Genomic DNA, 16649 nt, shown 5'->3' with positions numbered 1-16649 from the left:
GCTCTTTGTGTGGACGCTGCTGAGTTATCGGCCACTTTATTAGGTACACCTGTCCAACTGCTCGTTAACGCAAATGTCTCATCAGCCAATCACACGGCAGCAGCTCAATGCATTTAGGCTGTAGACTTGGTCAAGAGGATCTGCTGCAGTTCAAAGCAGCATCAGGACGGGGAAGAAAGGTGATTGAAGTGACTTTGAAGGTGGCGTGGTTGTTGGTGCCAGACGGGCTGGTCTGAGTATTTCACAAACTGTTGATCTACTGGGATTTTCACACATCTCTAGGGTTCACAGAGAATGGTCCGAAAAAGAGACAATATCCAGTGATTATTATGAAACCCTCTTTTATTATAAATCACATCATCAGCAAAATGTCAACCATCATCAGTCAATTCATCCTGAAAATCAAAGAAATATTAAATACATTTATTAAACATGAAGCAAAACATTTCATCACAAATGTTCAGGGAGTAAATACCATTTTGTCCTGGGACTTTTGAAAACATAAAACTATAATAATAATAATAATGATAAAATGTTTGAGAATGAGTGACAGTTTCTGACTCCATGAGAGTTTAGTCAGATTTGACAAATTCCTTTTTGAAGCGTTCCAATGTAAAACAGAAATAATTGTTTGATTCGTCGAACACTAAAATAATCTTGACAAAATAATATGAATAATAAAATGCTCATTGAAGTTAAATGTTTTTTCTAAATGTGTTTGTGTTTGGGGTGAGACCAGACTAACAGGACCTGAAGTGTCAGTCCTCCAGGGGGCGCTGTGTGCTCAGCTTCACCAGAGACACTGAACTGTTTAACCTCCTCAGTCTAAACCCAGGAAACAGAGGCTCAGTGAAGGAGGAGCTGAAGGTGTGGAGGTGGGACAGTTCTCCACCAGAGAGGACCTGATAGAAGGACAGAGCTCCAGCCTCAGAGTCCAGGAACACGCCCACTCTGGAGGTGTTTGGAGGAAACAGAGGTGACAGCTTATATCTTCTCAAACTTGACATAAACTCAGGTCTTTCTTTCTCATTGTGCATAAAATAATATTTTCCTCCCCAGATCCTCATCCTCCAGGACTGATCATTGAGTCCAAACTCACACTTCTCACTCTTTCCTCTCCGTCTGATTCCTCTGTAACTCACTGCTACATCAACGTTCCCCCAGCACTGCACCTCCCAGTAACAGCGCCCCCTCAGGCCGGAGGAGGCCAGGACCTGAGGACAGTCTGTGAACCTGTCCTCATGATCTGGAACTTGTTCTGACTCAGAGAGTTCCACAGTCCGTTTGTCCTCAGACAGATGGAGTCTTCTGTGTGCCGTGTTTGGATCCAGAGTGAGCTCACAGTGATCTGAAACACAAAGACACATTTAAAATGTGATGATTTAAACAGGTTAGTGAGAGTAAATATGAAGTGTGAAAGTCCTGTTTCTTCTCAAAGGTAAATCAATGATAATGAGGTGGTTGGAGGCTCAGCTCATGTGTGATCAGCTTCAACATGTTTAGTTTGGCTCAAAACCTCATCAGTGTTTTGAACTGGGACGTTCAGTTTGTGCGGCTCCAGATCCAATACTGATCTTTAATGTTTGTTCTTTACGATACCGATCCGATACCGATCTGATACCGATCTGATCTTCTTATATTTCATGTTTTTGACCCTTAGTTTAGTCTGATCTTGAGCCTTTATAAAACATGAAGAACACAAAGCTGAATTTGGCTCCAGTTTAATTCCATGACGACAGTTTCAATATGAATATTGCAGAATAGTGTTTTAAAGTGGTCCACAGCTTCAGAGCATCACACTCACTGTGACAGACACATTGATGGATTGATGCAGGTCAAATGAGATGTGCATTTATATATTTGTGAATAAATCATTGGTGGACGACCTAAACTGTGCTTTCTTCACCTGTGAATGTGGATGTTTTTCAGACGTTCCACATTCTGCTTTGGAGCCTCTCAAAATCCACATTTATTCAAAGACAGATTTGTTCTCATCAATTCTCATTTATAAACATGAACGTTGAGATGACATGATTGACAGTTTAAAAGTGGGCGTGGTGTTCAGGGGAGATGTCCGTGGACACAGTGTGGATATTTGCTCCAACTAAAAGACTCTTTAGGCTCTTTTTACTTTAGTTTTTAGACTTGTTTTAGACCGGAGCGCCAAGGCACACGCATTTCCCGAGTCCTCACGGAGCGAGACGAGCCGGTCGTGACACACGGCTGTAAAAACACAAGATTCTATCAAGTCAAAGTACAGCACATTTACTATGTTGTGGAGACACCAGATTGTTGAACTTTAGCCTTCTTCTTTCACCAATAAGTGACTTTTGACTCCTTTGACTCGTCTACTGCCTCTTAAGTCTCTCACACACATGGATTGTAGAAGAACAAGCAACATTTTTAACTGGAACAAGAAAATATGAGCACATTTCTCCTATTTTAGCTTCACTCCACTGGCTGCCCGTCCATTTTAGGATTCATTTTAAAACTCTTTAATTTACTTTTAAAGCCTTAAATGGTCTTGCCCCTCCTGACCTCTCCGAGCTGCTACACCCCTACACTCCCAGCCGTTCCCTCAGGTCAGCTGACCAGCTCCTGGCAGTGCCACGGGCTAAAGGTCAGAGGTGAACGAGCCTTTGCAGTGGCAGCTCCAAAACCTCTTCTAGACCTCATACTTCCACCTCCGCAGCATCGCCAAAATCAGACACTGCCTCACCCTCCCCCTCACCCTCACCCTCCCCCTCCCCGCTGCTGAATCCCTCATCCAGGCCTTCACCTCCTCCCGCCTCCACTACTGCACCTCCCTCCTCACTGGCACCTCCTCCCATTCCCTCCATAGACTCAAAATGGTCCAAAACTCTGCTGCCCGCCTCCTCACCCACACCCGCCTCCTCACCCACACCCGCCTCCTCACCCACACCCTCCTCCTCACCCACACCCTCCTCACCCACACCCGCCTCCTCACCCACACCCTCCTCCTCACCCACACCCTCCTCCTCACCCACACCCTCCTCACCCACACCCGCCTCCTCACCCACACCCGCCTCCTCACCCACACCCTCCTCCTCACCCACACCCTCCTCCTCACCCACACCCTCCTCCTCACCCACACCCTCCTCCTCACCCACACCCTCCTCCTCACCCACACCCTCCTCCTCACCCACACCCTCCTCCTCACCCACACCCTCCTCCTCACCCACACCCTCCTCCTCACCCACACCCTCCTCACCCACACCCTCCTCCTCACCCACACCCTCCTCCTCACCCACACCCTCCTCACCCACACCCTCCTCCTCACCCACACTCGCCTCCTCACCCACACCCTCCTCCTCACCCACACCCTCCTCCTCACCCACACCCTCCTCCTCACCCACACCCGCCTCCTCACCCACACCCGGTCCCGTGAACACATCACTCCCGTTCTCCGCTCTCTCCACTCTCTCCCCATCAAGCAGCGCATAAACTTTAAAATACTCCTCCTCACCTTCAAAGCTCTTCACCACCTTGCCCCCCCCTACCTGTCTGACCTCCTCATCCCCCACCGCCCCACCCGAGCTCTCCGATCCTCCTCCTCTCTCACCCTGACTGCACCAACATCCCGACTCAAAACTTTTGGCGACAGAGCATTCTCCCGAACAGCACCCCGACTCTGGAACTCCCTCCCCCAACCTGTCCGCCACTCTCCCTCACTCACAACATTCAAATCCCGCCTAAAAACATACCTCTTCACCCAAGCCTATGACCTCCCCTACCCCTAGCCTCCTCTACCCCATTGCCTACTCTTCTACCCCCTGTTACATCCCCATCTTTTTCTCTCTACTTCTTCTGTCTTGTTCATTTTATCTGTATATTAATGTGTTCTGTACGTGTTGTCCCCCCTGTCTGTAAATACCCCCCCCCTTTTTTATATATGTTCAGCGTCTTTGGGTCACTGAAAAGCGCTATATAAATAAAAGTTATTATTATTAGAACTGTGGAACAAAGTGCCACTCCCCATAAGAAAAGCCTCTTTTTAAATCGCTTCTAAAAACATCTGTTTTCTCTGGCTTTTAACTCCATGTAGTGTGTTGATTGTATGTTTTATATGTGTTGGGAGGGCAGCACCTTTTTATCTATTTTATTTTGTTTATTTTTATTCCATTGATTTTAGTGTGTTTGTTTGATTTAATTTTCTATTTGATTTTGTTTTTATATCTTATTTTATTACTTTTATCCTATTTATGCCTCTGTAGTCTTTTACCTGCTGTGAAGCACTTTGGAACCCTCTGGTTGTGTAAATCGTGCTGTATAAATAAAGTGGATTGGGTTGGATTGGAAAATACACAACTTTATTGATTTAGGATCAGATTTTGCTCCAACTAAAAGACTCTTTAGGCCCTTTTTACTTTAGTTTTTAAGACTTGTTTTAGACTGAAGCGCCAAGGCACACGCATTTCCCGAGTCCTCACGGAGCGCTTTAATTCATATTAAATGATATATTAATATATCTTGAGTAACAGTTAATATGTAAAACGCAGCCTAATTGTGTCTCAGACATAAACATATCAGTGTTTATTTGTGTCTGATACAATATGTCTTTGTGTCTTACATTCAATTAAAAAAGTCAAAGGTCCAAACGTGACTGTGTCATATTAAATAATGATTGAGACACGTCAATATCTCTTTGTGATATGAATCCATTATTATTTGTAGAAAGGATGAACAAAAACAAGTCAAAGACATTTCTTACATTAATACATGACATGTCCTCTGAGTGCACCATCTAGTGGTGAAATCAGCCTTATTCAAAAGTGACTCCTACTTATTTATTTCTTCTTTATTTTCAGCTTTAATTGGCCTAAAAACACAATAAACAGTAATAAACGTGTAGTGTTGAAGAGAAAAAGAGCATAGATCATGTGACGTCTGCAGAGCTGAGCCGATGGTGCCCAGGCACATTGTACTCACAGCTCCTCAGTGTTTCTGCTGCTCTGGACTTCAGCCTTAACATTAGCAGTGACCGCTGCGTGTGGACCACGTGAGGACCATATGCACTTGTATGGAGCCCATCTAGTCACAGGTTCTGATCCCATACTCAAACATACATGTATCTGTGTGACGGGGAAAAGGGTGGAGTCTGTGGGAGCTGTGGTGGAGGAGGACCAGGGCATCAGGAGTAACTCAACAATGTGGGCTCAGGAGTAACCGCAGCAACAGCCTCCTCTCACTGCCACCAAGAACACGACCTTTTAAGACATCGTTTGTCCCGTCTGCCGTGTCCAGGGCCCAAGCCTTCAGGGGCTTTTTCATCTTATATATGTTGTTTTATCATTGTTCATCGTTTGATGTTGCACCGAATCACCAAAGCAAGTTCCTATTTTGTGAATTATGTTCATTGACAATAAACCTTTTCTGATTCTAATTCTGATTCTGACTTCTTCTTTTGCATTTACCCCTTGACTACAGATGCCACAAACTGCAGCACAAACAGACGGGCAAAGTGTGAGCGGCGGCCGAGGCGTCGGAGCAGGACAATATGTTTCCAAGTCCAATTCATGACGACAGACGAGTACGAGAGCGAAAGCTCAGGATAAAGAAGACGCCGTCATAAATCTGTCTTATAATAATAAGGTATTTTCATATTTACCTGTAAGATTAGGAGAATAAAGATGAATGTAAAGATCGCCCTAGTTCAAATGTAAAGTTGGACAGTTCCTCCAGTGAAACAGTTTCAGTCTGATGTTTGTGGAAGTTGCTGCTTGTCAAACCTCTAAATGTGTCGATAAGTTCAAATAAAAACATCAGATCTACAGCTGTGAGTCTTCTACATGTGAAGTTGTACCAAATAAAATACTACTCACATTTTCTAAGACCTGGAACCATCCAGCGCTTTCCAGAAGGATCCAACCTGGAAAACACATGTCTAGTTTAGACCAGAACCTGGACCAACCCCTGAGCCAGGGCCCACACCTGACAGACTGTAGGGGGCAGTGTGGTCTCACCTGACAGACTGTAGGGGGCAGTGTGGTCTCACCTGACAGACTGTAGGGGGCGGTGTGGTCTCACCTGACAGACTGTAGGGGGCGGTGTGGTCTCACCTGACAGACTGTAGGGGGCGGTGTGGTCTCACCTGACAGTCTGTAGGGGGCAGTGTGGTCTCACCTGACAGACTGCAGGGGGCAGTGTGGTCTCACCTGACAAACTGTAGGGGGCAGTGTGGTCTCACCTGACAGACTGCAGGGGGCAGTGTGGTCTCACCTGACAGACACAGGGGGCAGTGTTGTCTCACCTGACAGACTGTAGGGGGCAGTGTGGTCTCACCTGACAGACTGTAGGGGGCAGTGTGGTCTCACCTGACAGACTGCAGGGGGCAGTGTGGTCTCACCTGACAGACTGTAGGGGGCAGTGTGGTCTCACCTGACAGACGGCAGGGGGCAGTGTGGTCTCACCTGACAGACTGTAGGGGGCAGTGCGGTCTCACCTGACAGACTGTAGGGGGCAGTGCGGTCTCACCTGACAGACTGTAGGGGGCAGTGTGGTCTCACCTGACAGACTGCAGGGGGCAGTGTGGATCGTCCCGTAGAGCGGTCAGTCTCTCTGCTGAGGGTCCTGGATGGTTGTAGCTCAGGTCTAACTCTCTTAGATGGCAGTGGGTGGAGCTTAGAGCTGAGGCCAGATAGACCCCGCCCCTTTCTGAGACCAGACATCCAGACAGCCTAAAGACACACAGCATTACACTCATGTGGAAACAAGGGGCAGAGTGCATGATGGGAGTGTCTCACCTGAGAGTCTCCAGTCTGCAGGGGGCGCTCTTCAGTCCATCACACAGCAGCTCCACTCCTGAGTCCTGGAGGTCATTTTGACTCAGGTCGAAGTGTGTGAGACTGGAGGAGCTGAGGACTGAGGCCAGAGGACCACAGCTGAGAGAGGACAGGCCACAAGTACTCAATCTGGGGACAATACATTTTTATTTATTATGCCCCGAAATAGTCATTGCAGTAATAGTATTGAAGCAGTACACAAACTTAAAAATAACTTTAAATGCAAGTTATTATGATGAATAGAATAGAAATGTCAATAGACTAATAGACAAACAAACACTGGAAGAGCAAAGTGTAGTTGATCCAACCTGAGAGTCTCCAGTCTGCAGGGGGCGCTCTTCAGTCCATCACACAGCAGCTCCACTCCTGAGTCCTGGAGGTCATTTTGACTCAGGTCGAGGTGTGTGAGACTGGAAGAGCTGAGGACTGAGGCCAGAGGACCACAGATGCTGTTTGTCAGGTTACAGCCGGACAGACTGAGGACGGAGAGGGAGATTAGAGCGCACTCACACCTGATCGTGAACAAAGTGTCAACTATGAGGTCCGTTTGGCCGATGTCAGTCTGATTTGTGCTTCAGTGATGCTGCTGGAGGAAGTGGACCTTATGAAAGTCTGTGTGTAGTTGAACTTTAGGATTATATGGCCTCGAGGACATGTTTATGTACCAGTGTTTTCACATTTTAGCTGCTTTTGTTGGACACATTACCCTGGAATGTTCTGCCATTTGGATTTAGGGTAGACTTTGAGTTGAGAGTGCGAACCACTCTTCCACAGTGTAGTTTGTACTCACATGGCTTTGGTGGAGGCCTTGATAACCGGCAGCAGATTCAGCAGAGCCTTCTCTGAGGGACAGTATTTCCTCAGGTCAAACTCCTCCAGGTCTGATTCTGTGGATAGTAAGAGAAAGGCCAAGGCTGACCACTGAGCAGGAGAAAGTTCATCTGCCTTCAGGCGTCCTTCTCTCAGGGTGTTTTGGATATCCTGCACCAGACTGCGGTCGTTCAGCTCGTTCAGACAGTGGAACAGGTTCAGGCTTTTCTCTGTAGACAGACACTCATCATTGAGCTTCTGTTTAAGGTATTTTACTGTCTCTTGATTGGTCTGAGAGCCACTTCCTGTGTGAGTCAGCAGACCCTGCAGCAGCCTCTGATTGGTCGGCAGAGACAGGCCCAGGAGGAAGCGCAGGAACAGGTCCAGGTGTCCGTTTGGACTCTTTAAGGCCTGGTCCACAGCAGAGCTAAAGAAGGCTTCTTCAGAAGAGTTTGATGAGGACAGCAGGTTCTCTCCAGAGCTGAAGAAGGTCTGATGGACGTGAAGAGCAGCCAGAAACTCCTGCACACTCAGATGGATGAAGCAGTAGACCTTATCCTGGTACAGCCCTGGCTCCTCTCTAAAGACCTGTGTGAACACTCCGGAGTACACTGAGGCCGCTGCAGCGTCCAGCCCACACTCGCTCAGGTCACACTCGTAGAAGATCAGGTTTTCTTTCTGCAGCTGCTCAAAGGCCACTTTTCCCAGAGACTGCACCATCTCCCTGGTCTCTGGAGTCCAGTGAAGGTCTGTCCCTGATCCTTGGTGATACTTGATGTTCTTTACTTTGGCCTGCACCACCAGGAAGTGGACGTACATCTGTGTGAGAGTCCGGGGCAGCTCTGGTTCCTCTGTTTGTTCCAGAAGCTTCTGTATAACTGTGGAGAGGATCCAGCAGAAGACCGGGATGTGACACATGATGTGGAGGCTGCGGATGCTCTTGATGTGGGAGAGAACAAGTTTGACCTGCCGCTCGTCTCTGAACCTCTTCCTGAAGTACTCCTCCTTCTGCGGGTCGGCGAACCCTCGCACCTCTGTCACCATGGAGACGCACCACTCAGGGATCTGATTGGCCGCTGCGGGGCGCGTGGTTATCCAGAGAAGAGCGGAGGGAAGCAGGCTCCCCCTGATGAGGTTTACCAGCAGCACGTCCACTGAGACGGACTCTGTGGGGTCGCTCAGGACCCGGGTTTGGCTGAAGTCCAGAGGAAGTCTGCACTCGTCCAGACCGTCAAAGATGAAGAGCACCTGGAGCTGTTGGAAGCTGCAGAGAGCGTTGGATGGACTGAAGAAGTGGTGCAGCAGCTCCACCAGGCTGAACTGTGTGTCTCTGAGCACATTGAGCTCTCTGAAAGTGAACGGGAACAGCAGCTGGAGCTCCTGGTTGGTCCTACCTTCAGCCCAGTCCAGACTGAACTTCTGAGTCAGCACTGTTTTCCCCACACCGGCCACGCCCTTCGTCAGCACGACTCTGATTGGTCCCTTTGTCTGTGCTCTCATTGGTTCTTCTCCGATTGGGAGTTTAAACATGTCTTCACACTTGATGGCGGTCTCTGCAGAGGCCGGTTTCCTGGTCTCGATGTGTCTGACCTCATGTTGCTCTGTGGCCTCTCCCTCTGTGATGTACAGCTCTGTGAAGATCTGCTTCAGTTCAGAGGAGTTTCCTTCTTTAGCGATGCCCTCACACACACGGCTGAACTTCTGTACCAGACATGTCTTCACTTCTCCCTGAACCTTAGAACACAGACCTGTAAAAAGAGAAATCTGCATCAGACGTGTAACTGGACACACTGGGTTCAGTTAGAGCAGAGAGAGCTCTGGAGATTTTATGAAATTCAACCCACTATTCCGGCCCCCGTCCTCCCTGTTGTGTGTTTGACTCTAATGTTCCCTGTTCCTGTTTCCTCTGGTTGATGGGCCAATCCACAGTCTTCACCTGCAGCCACTTCCAGTATTTAAGGACCTGTTGCAGCTGCACAAGGCCATTCGTCTTCTCGTTCATCAGGGCTGTGGTGGTAGCGCCTGATTTTGTGTTTTGAGACATTTGTAGTTTGTTCGTTTGTTATTTGTCTCCTTTTAAGTTGTCACTTTGATTCTGTTCATGGGCCTTTGTTTTGTTTGTCCTGTGACTCGTACCTTATAGAGACACTTAACTTATTTTCTTAGTCGTGTCTGTGTTTGTTCATTTACCTTTGTGTTCCTGTTTATTGAACAAACTTTATTTCACCATTGAACATCTTGGTTTTGTTACTTCTTTTACCCTCGCAGTTGTAACACGCACACTTTGAAACATCAGAAACATTTGAATCCAGATAATCCTTTCTGATCAGTCCTTTTCAGCCAATAACAGCTGTAGCTCATCACATGAAATGTGCCTCTACCTAAAAAACCTGGAGCATCTGAACTGAATGATTTTCACCCAATAACACTTACCTTCATTTTATGTAAGAGTGTGGAGCAAACTGTGAGTAAAAACATCATGTCGTCTATATCCAACTGTTTGGACATCTAACAGTTTGCATATGAAAGTCAGAAGTACAGAAGATGCAGCTATCACTCTATATAACACCTTAGCAAAGCACCTTCAGGCCCCTGACCATTATGCTAGAATCCTCTTTGTGGACTTTACATCAGCTTTCAGTTCTCTGCGTGTACATATTTGACTGAACAGGCTCATGGACCTCGGTGTTAATGGAGGCATTATCAAATGGGTCAGAGACGTTATGTCCAATCGTTCCAAAGAGATATTTATCCTACTCTGGGTAGGCCCTGCCCACTGGGCGGGACCTCCTAATGAAAAGGTGTTATTGGTTTCAACAGAAACTAAACCTCTTTGTTTTCTATCAAACTAGCGTCTTTGTTTACAATCAGTCCTTTAATGGACTATCAGTAGTGATGCAGACCTAAACCCACGTTCAGGTTCAAGTCCGGATTCAAATCCAGAGGTTTAGGTTCAGGTCCGGACCTAATGAGTCCGGCTGAACTCATGCCATATTTGCATAATGTTATAACAGCATAACACAAGCTACTTGGCTAAATTATGTTGAAGACACTTGAACAAGGACGACTATCAAACACAAGGCTTAACTGCAGATTGAAATAAACTCAACTTGTCTGGTTTATTCACAGTTTTTAACAGAAGTTACAACTTACAAATCACAAGCTACTAGCTACGAGCTAGCTGCTAAACTATAGCTTAACTAACAGTTAACACACATTCATGTGTTTTACTTGAGGAACAAGAGCATGTTGAGTATTGTTGACAGGGTCAGTCTGGGTCAAGGGTCAAAGCAGCTGTTTCATCTGATACAATGTTTTGCCTTTAGACACATTTCCATCTTTAATGTTACAGATCTATTGGCATCAAAAGTCAGGTAAAAACCTTCAAACAGACAAAACACCAGTGTAAATAATTAAATAACAGTGTAAAATAACAGAGTTATAAAAACTAGCATAAAAGTCAACTTGAATCACTATAAAGCATCAACTTAGCAGTATCAAAAGTAGAATATGAAAATATTTTACACAACACATCAAAATAATACATCATATTAGCAGCATTAAACACCAGACCAGATTTAACAACTGTAGAATACAAATACAAAATATAAACTCCAATTAATGAATGCAGCAATTAAGCAATATTACTTTGACTTTACTTTGTATTTACTTAATGCCAAATATATCACACCACAACATAACACTTAAGTTATTTCATTCATATTTACACAAAGCCCAAAGCACAACCCAGATAAGACCAAGCTGACCCCGCCCCTTTAACCATCACAACATGGCACGCGGCGGCCACAGCTTAAACAGTTCAGATAAAGCCAGCGATCTCACCGGCTTCACTTCAATGTTCACATGTGGACACACGGTTCTGCAGCTCGACACGTACCAGGCGCTCCCGTCTCTCGCATCTTTAAACTTATTTCACCGGCTTTAACTTCTGCCCGGAAGACGCGTGCGTCACTAATTAGGGTCCGTGTGCGCTATTGACGGCGGCGCATGGCAGTGTTTACGTCCAGCGCAAATTTCGCGATCAATGGAAGGTTTAAGATGGTTTAGATTCTAGAACGAAAAGGATATAGTATGTGAGTGCTATATTTTTTTATGAGTCCAGAACCGAATCACCGGGGTTTCGTTTTTTTTTTAACCTGAACCAAAACGTTTTTACAAGTCCAGATCCGGTCCGTCGTAGCGGTACACATCCCTAGATACATTATGAAATGTTGAGTGTGACATGTAGATCGTGTATATTTCTAATTGTTTTGATGAAACCAAAGGTAAATAGTTTTCATATTCGTATTACAACAGAAGAATGGTGCATTTGGAGCTCCGCCCCTCTGGTCACCTGACTGTCCATCACACAGAGGGTCCTGATGCCTCTGGTGGACTGTTCGGCTGCTCCGCCGTGACAAAACCTAATATCTAAAGCTAGTTTGTCTCACGACACGTGCTGCTTTCAGGTGAGTAAAGTCCCCGCTCTGAGGGATTATAGACACTTCAAACACCACAGGGACTAGAATAGTGTTTGATTTAGGTTAGCTCCACTTTAAAGGAGCTTTAACTGTGAGGGGCTGCCACACTCTGTTGTAGCTGGACCCAAGGCCCTCACACCTTCACAGAGTTCTTAAGCCACGTTTGGACTGGCCCCGGCCCCTCAGACCGGTTTAGAGTTCTTTGGAACGGTTTGCTCCATGCTCAGGGCGCTGAGCAGCAGACGTTACACAAATATAAGAAATACAAAATCTAATATAAAACCTGAATTATACTTTTGACAAGATGTTTAAAGGCTCGAAATAACAAATGAGCTGAAAACCAAGTGCAAAAGCCACTCTCAGTACTTGGGTACTCAGCCCCCAAAATGTTTGACTTCAGTGCAAAGCCTCTACGCAGAGTGCCGTGCTGCGACAAACAGAAAACAGCTGTTGCTAACGTGCTTTGCTAGCTTTGTGTTGCTAAAGTGCTTTGCTAGCTTTGTGTTGCTAACGTGCTTTGCTAGCTTTGTGTCGCTAAGGCTCGACATATAAGTTAGCATCAGTGTAAACGTGGCTTTACTGTTCTGCAGACGCTGGAGCAGCTGCTCCTGGTCCATCCTCCTCAGGAAGTCCAGGGTGATGGTCAGAACCGCCTCTCTGCTCGACTCCTCCTCCTCACTCTCAGAGCATTCTGGGTAATCTGAGGCCAGGAGCCTGTGGAGCCTCTGCAGCTGCTGTTTGACATAATCCAGGACCTGCTCCTCCAGACGCTGAAACACAGAGAACACAGAGGAGCAGGTCAGGCCCTGGGATCCACTCTGCAGGTGGAATCTCCTCTAAATGTTTCTGACCATGTGACGCTTTTGGTACAAACCTTGAAAACAGAGTCCAGGTCACAGTCTCCTCTGGGGCCCTCTGCGCTCTCCTCTCTGTGGGACAAACAAACCAATGATACAACATTACACTCTGTCCACTGCAGAACATCAGAGCCAACAAACCCCCGACAGGAGCGACAGGAGCGACGGGAGCGACGGGTGTTGAGAAAAACGTCTTTAAAGAAACAGGATTTAGAGAAGGTTCTTCTGGGACTTACTCTGAATCTGGTCCTGGTTCTTTAAACACTGGAGGATGATGTATGGAGTGGTCACTCTTTAAGGACAGGTGGCTCTGTCTGGACCTGGAAACATCAGCTCAGTCACAGAATAAACTGCAGAAGGTTCTAACCATCCAGTCCATACACCAGAGCTTCTCAAACTGTTTCTGCTGCGATCCCTTTAGGGGATTGTTAGTGAGAGCCCGGGACTGTGTGTCTGACACTCGGACCTGCAGTGTGGGGGCGCCCCAGGGCACTGTCCTCGCGCCCTTTCTCTTCACCCTCTACACTGCAGACTTCAGACATGACACGGACAGCTGTGTCCTGCAGAAGTTCTCTGACGACTCTGCCATCATCGGACTCATCACGGACGACGATGATGCGGAGTACAGAGGACTGGAGCAGGACTTTGTGGACTGGTGTCAGCGGAACCACCTCCTCATCAACGCGGGGAAGACCAAGGAGATGGTGGTGGACTTCCGCAGACGCCACGCCCCCCTCACCAGTGAACATCCAGGGACGGGACATTGAGAGAGTGACTCATACAAGTACCTGGTGTTCATCTGAACCACAAACTGGACTGGACTCATAACACAGACTGTACAGGAAGAGCCAGAGTCGGCTCTACCTCCTGAGGAGACTCAGTGTTAACAAGGGTCTAGTGTTTGCATGTAAATATAGTGTTTGATTTGTTCATCATTTAGTTAGTCACTCCGGTTTTAGTTATTAGTTTATTATTAGAGCTATTCTTTACGTTCCTATTCTCTACTTGTAACCTGATCTCCAGCTATAGTCCAGCCAATCACGTCCTCTTACTCTCCACCAATCACAATGCAGCACCTGACGGGACTTCTGTGCGTTTAGCAAAGTTGTTGTGTTGTTTTCCCCCTTCGTATGGCAAAAGGTGCCTCCGGCTGCTTCCCGTTCCTCGTGTGCTTTTCCTGTGTGTTTGGTCCTTGAGAATGTGAGTTTAATCCTCCTAATGCTTCGTCTTTGTCTGTTTTAACTGTGCTACTATTAGTCATTACCTGTAGTTAGTTTGTCTTATTAATCCGGCTCCATCTCGGCAGTGTAATCTGCGCCGACGATGCGTTCACGGCCCATAGGCCAGCATCACTCCGCAGCACGCTGGCGCTAGTAGTGATGCGTTCAAGGACGATCGGAATTTATATTTTTTGGCGAGAAAATGGCTGGAGATCATTGCTCTGCTGTGTTGCTGTGAATGTTGCTGCTTATATACTGTTTATTTCCCATTTGAACTTGTTTTAACGTAGTAAACAATTCACACCTTTACTGTCTGTATATTCTATGTTTATCTGCCCATTTCCATTGGATTATTGTGTTTTAATATCCACTATTCACTGTACTTCTGTATTGTAGAAACCTAACCCCAAACATCAAGCAAAATAAAGAGTGATAAGCAAAGCTGACGTCCTCCTTTGTTCTGGCCGGACAACCTGGGAAGATTAGGGAAATATATATCCAGAAATTATACAGTCCTTCAGAGGTCGCAAGATTGGGTCTCCTTCCCAACGCCTCATTTACACTCAGGTCTTTTGGAGTGACAGGGCCACTCCTGAAGACCTTCTATGACTCTGTGGTGGCATCAGCTCCTGTAGGCGTGGCCTGCTGGAGCAGCAGCATCACAGAGAGGGAGAGGAAGAGACTGGACAAAGTCATCAAGACGTCCAGCTCCGTCCTGGGCTGTGCTCTGGACTCGGTGCAGGAGGTGGGGGACAGAAGGGTCCTGGCTAAACTCACATCTATGCTGGACCATGAGCAGGACACTCTGTCCACTCTGGAGAGAAGCTTCAGTGCCTGATCCACCCTCGCTGTGTGAAGGAGACGTGCTAGCCCTGAACACGTGCAATACTGACTTAACCATGTGCAATACCGTCACATTCATGTGCAATTACTGTCATACTCACACGTAATTAATGTCATTCATGTGCATATAACTGATGTAAATAAGAGTGTTTACTTTACCATTATTATTAGTATTATTTGTCTTATGCCAGCTATTTTTATTTGTATTATTATTATATTTTATCTTTATCTTTATTTTCTTCTCTCCATTCCCTATTAAGATATGAGAGGAGTTTTGTTAATAAGAGTTTTTGTTTTTGTACATAAGAGTTCTTCTATTAAGAGTGTTTTTTAAACTTCCTATAAGTTATCTGTCCTTTCCCCCTGTATCTACTGCGTTGTAACACCAACATTTCCCCATGTGTGGACAATAAAGTTATATCTTATCTTATCTTGTTCACGCCCCCCACAGCCTCCAGAAATATAAACTCATCAAATAAAACACATGCACTTTTACTATAAATGCCTCAATTAAAGGCGTAATGGACGATTTTTTGGCCCAAATCTGAGTCTCATTTCCTCGTGGCGTGGACGGCCGATTAGTCCTGCCACGTATCAATCATAAAACGCACCTACTGCTCACCTGCAGCCTCTTTCTGGCTCGTCTCCAGGACAGCAGCACGTTTCGCTGTGTCTAAGCGCATGGATCTATCATAATATAGTTCCCTCCGTGTAGAGGACAACATTAAGACAGAGAAAGACAGTTTGAGCTCAGAAGAGACGGAAATCTACGGAGACGAGAGACGCGATGTGATCCGTCGCGCTAATAAACAAACGCACGTGTTGCAACGAGGCTTTGATGTGCCTCCGCAGGGGATGAGTGCACATGCGAAAAATCCTCCTTTATTCCTTTAACCTTAAATACACAGCAATAATGAGAGTTTGACATAAATTACATTCATTTTTAGTAAAAGTGTCACTCTCTCTTATGGTTATAGGAACTCTGAACTGCACATGAGAAGGTTCTGGGGTCTTACTCTGAATCTGGTCCTGGTTCTTTAAACTCTGGAGGTAGATTTTTAGAGCGGTCACTCTTTAAGGACAGATTCCTGGGTCTGGACCTGTAAAACACAGTCACAGCTGTTGTTAAAGCTGCTGCTGCTTCACTGAACTGTAACTGTCTAAAGTGTGAAGAGTCAGACTCACGGTGGATCAGTGCTGCCCCCTGGAGGCGGCTCCTTCACAGAGTCACTCATCATGGACCTGAGGAAAAGCACAGGAAACAGTGACTGAGACTGAGCTCACTTTACTCACACTAAAGTTTCCTTTATTCATGGGAAACACAGTGGTCACATATAGAAATAAGTCATTTAAATACAACGTAAAGTGCCTTTCATCTGGCTGTTTGTGTCACATTAAATGTACTTTATGAGTCAGAAAGTTTGATGTGATAAAGCTGCTCTCTAGAGTCACAGTGAGTCATTTGTGAATAAATGACTTGTTTGACCTCATCAATAATCATCAAATCTAGAATAAATTGACTCTGATGAGGATCATTCCGTCTCAATGGATTTAAACGCTCTAATATATTTGGAGAGGCTTTTAGAAAAATGATCAAACTGAACAAGAGACGTCCATAAGAATAACCCAGACTGT

The 16649-nt window shown here is 46.1% G+C and overlaps 1 protein-coding gene across 1 annotated transcript; it reads right to left on the bottom strand.

Moving 5' to 3' along the window:
* Positions 1-343: 343 nt before the first annotated feature.
* Positions 344-16252, bottom strand: LOC140355935 (NLR family CARD domain-containing protein 3-like). Its single transcript, XM_072440592.1, has 10 exons — positions 16200-16252; positions 16031-16114; positions 12969-13023; positions 12675-12864; positions 7594-9361; positions 7112-7279; positions 6765-6932; positions 6528-6698; positions 5844-5890; positions 344-1348 (listed from the first exon to the last, which is right to left on the bottom strand). Exons 1-10 carry the CDS (start codon positions 16250-16252, stop codon positions 759-761), a joined length of 3294 nt encoding a protein of 1097 aa, XP_072296693.1. The 3' UTR covers positions 344-758.
* Positions 16253-16649: the final 397 nt, after the last annotated feature.

This window comes from Eucyclogobius newberryi, unplaced genomic scaffold (genome assembly GCF_026437365.1).
Source record: "Eucyclogobius newberryi isolate DKJ021-1_F unplaced genomic scaffold, fEucNew1.0.hap1 SCAF_12, whole genome shotgun sequence".
Classification (NCBI taxonomy): Eukaryota; Metazoa; Chordata; class Actinopteri; order Gobiiformes; family Gobiidae; genus Eucyclogobius; species Eucyclogobius newberryi.
Note: the sequence above shows the minus strand (reverse complement) of the source record. Positions and strands in the feature narration are given on the sequence as shown.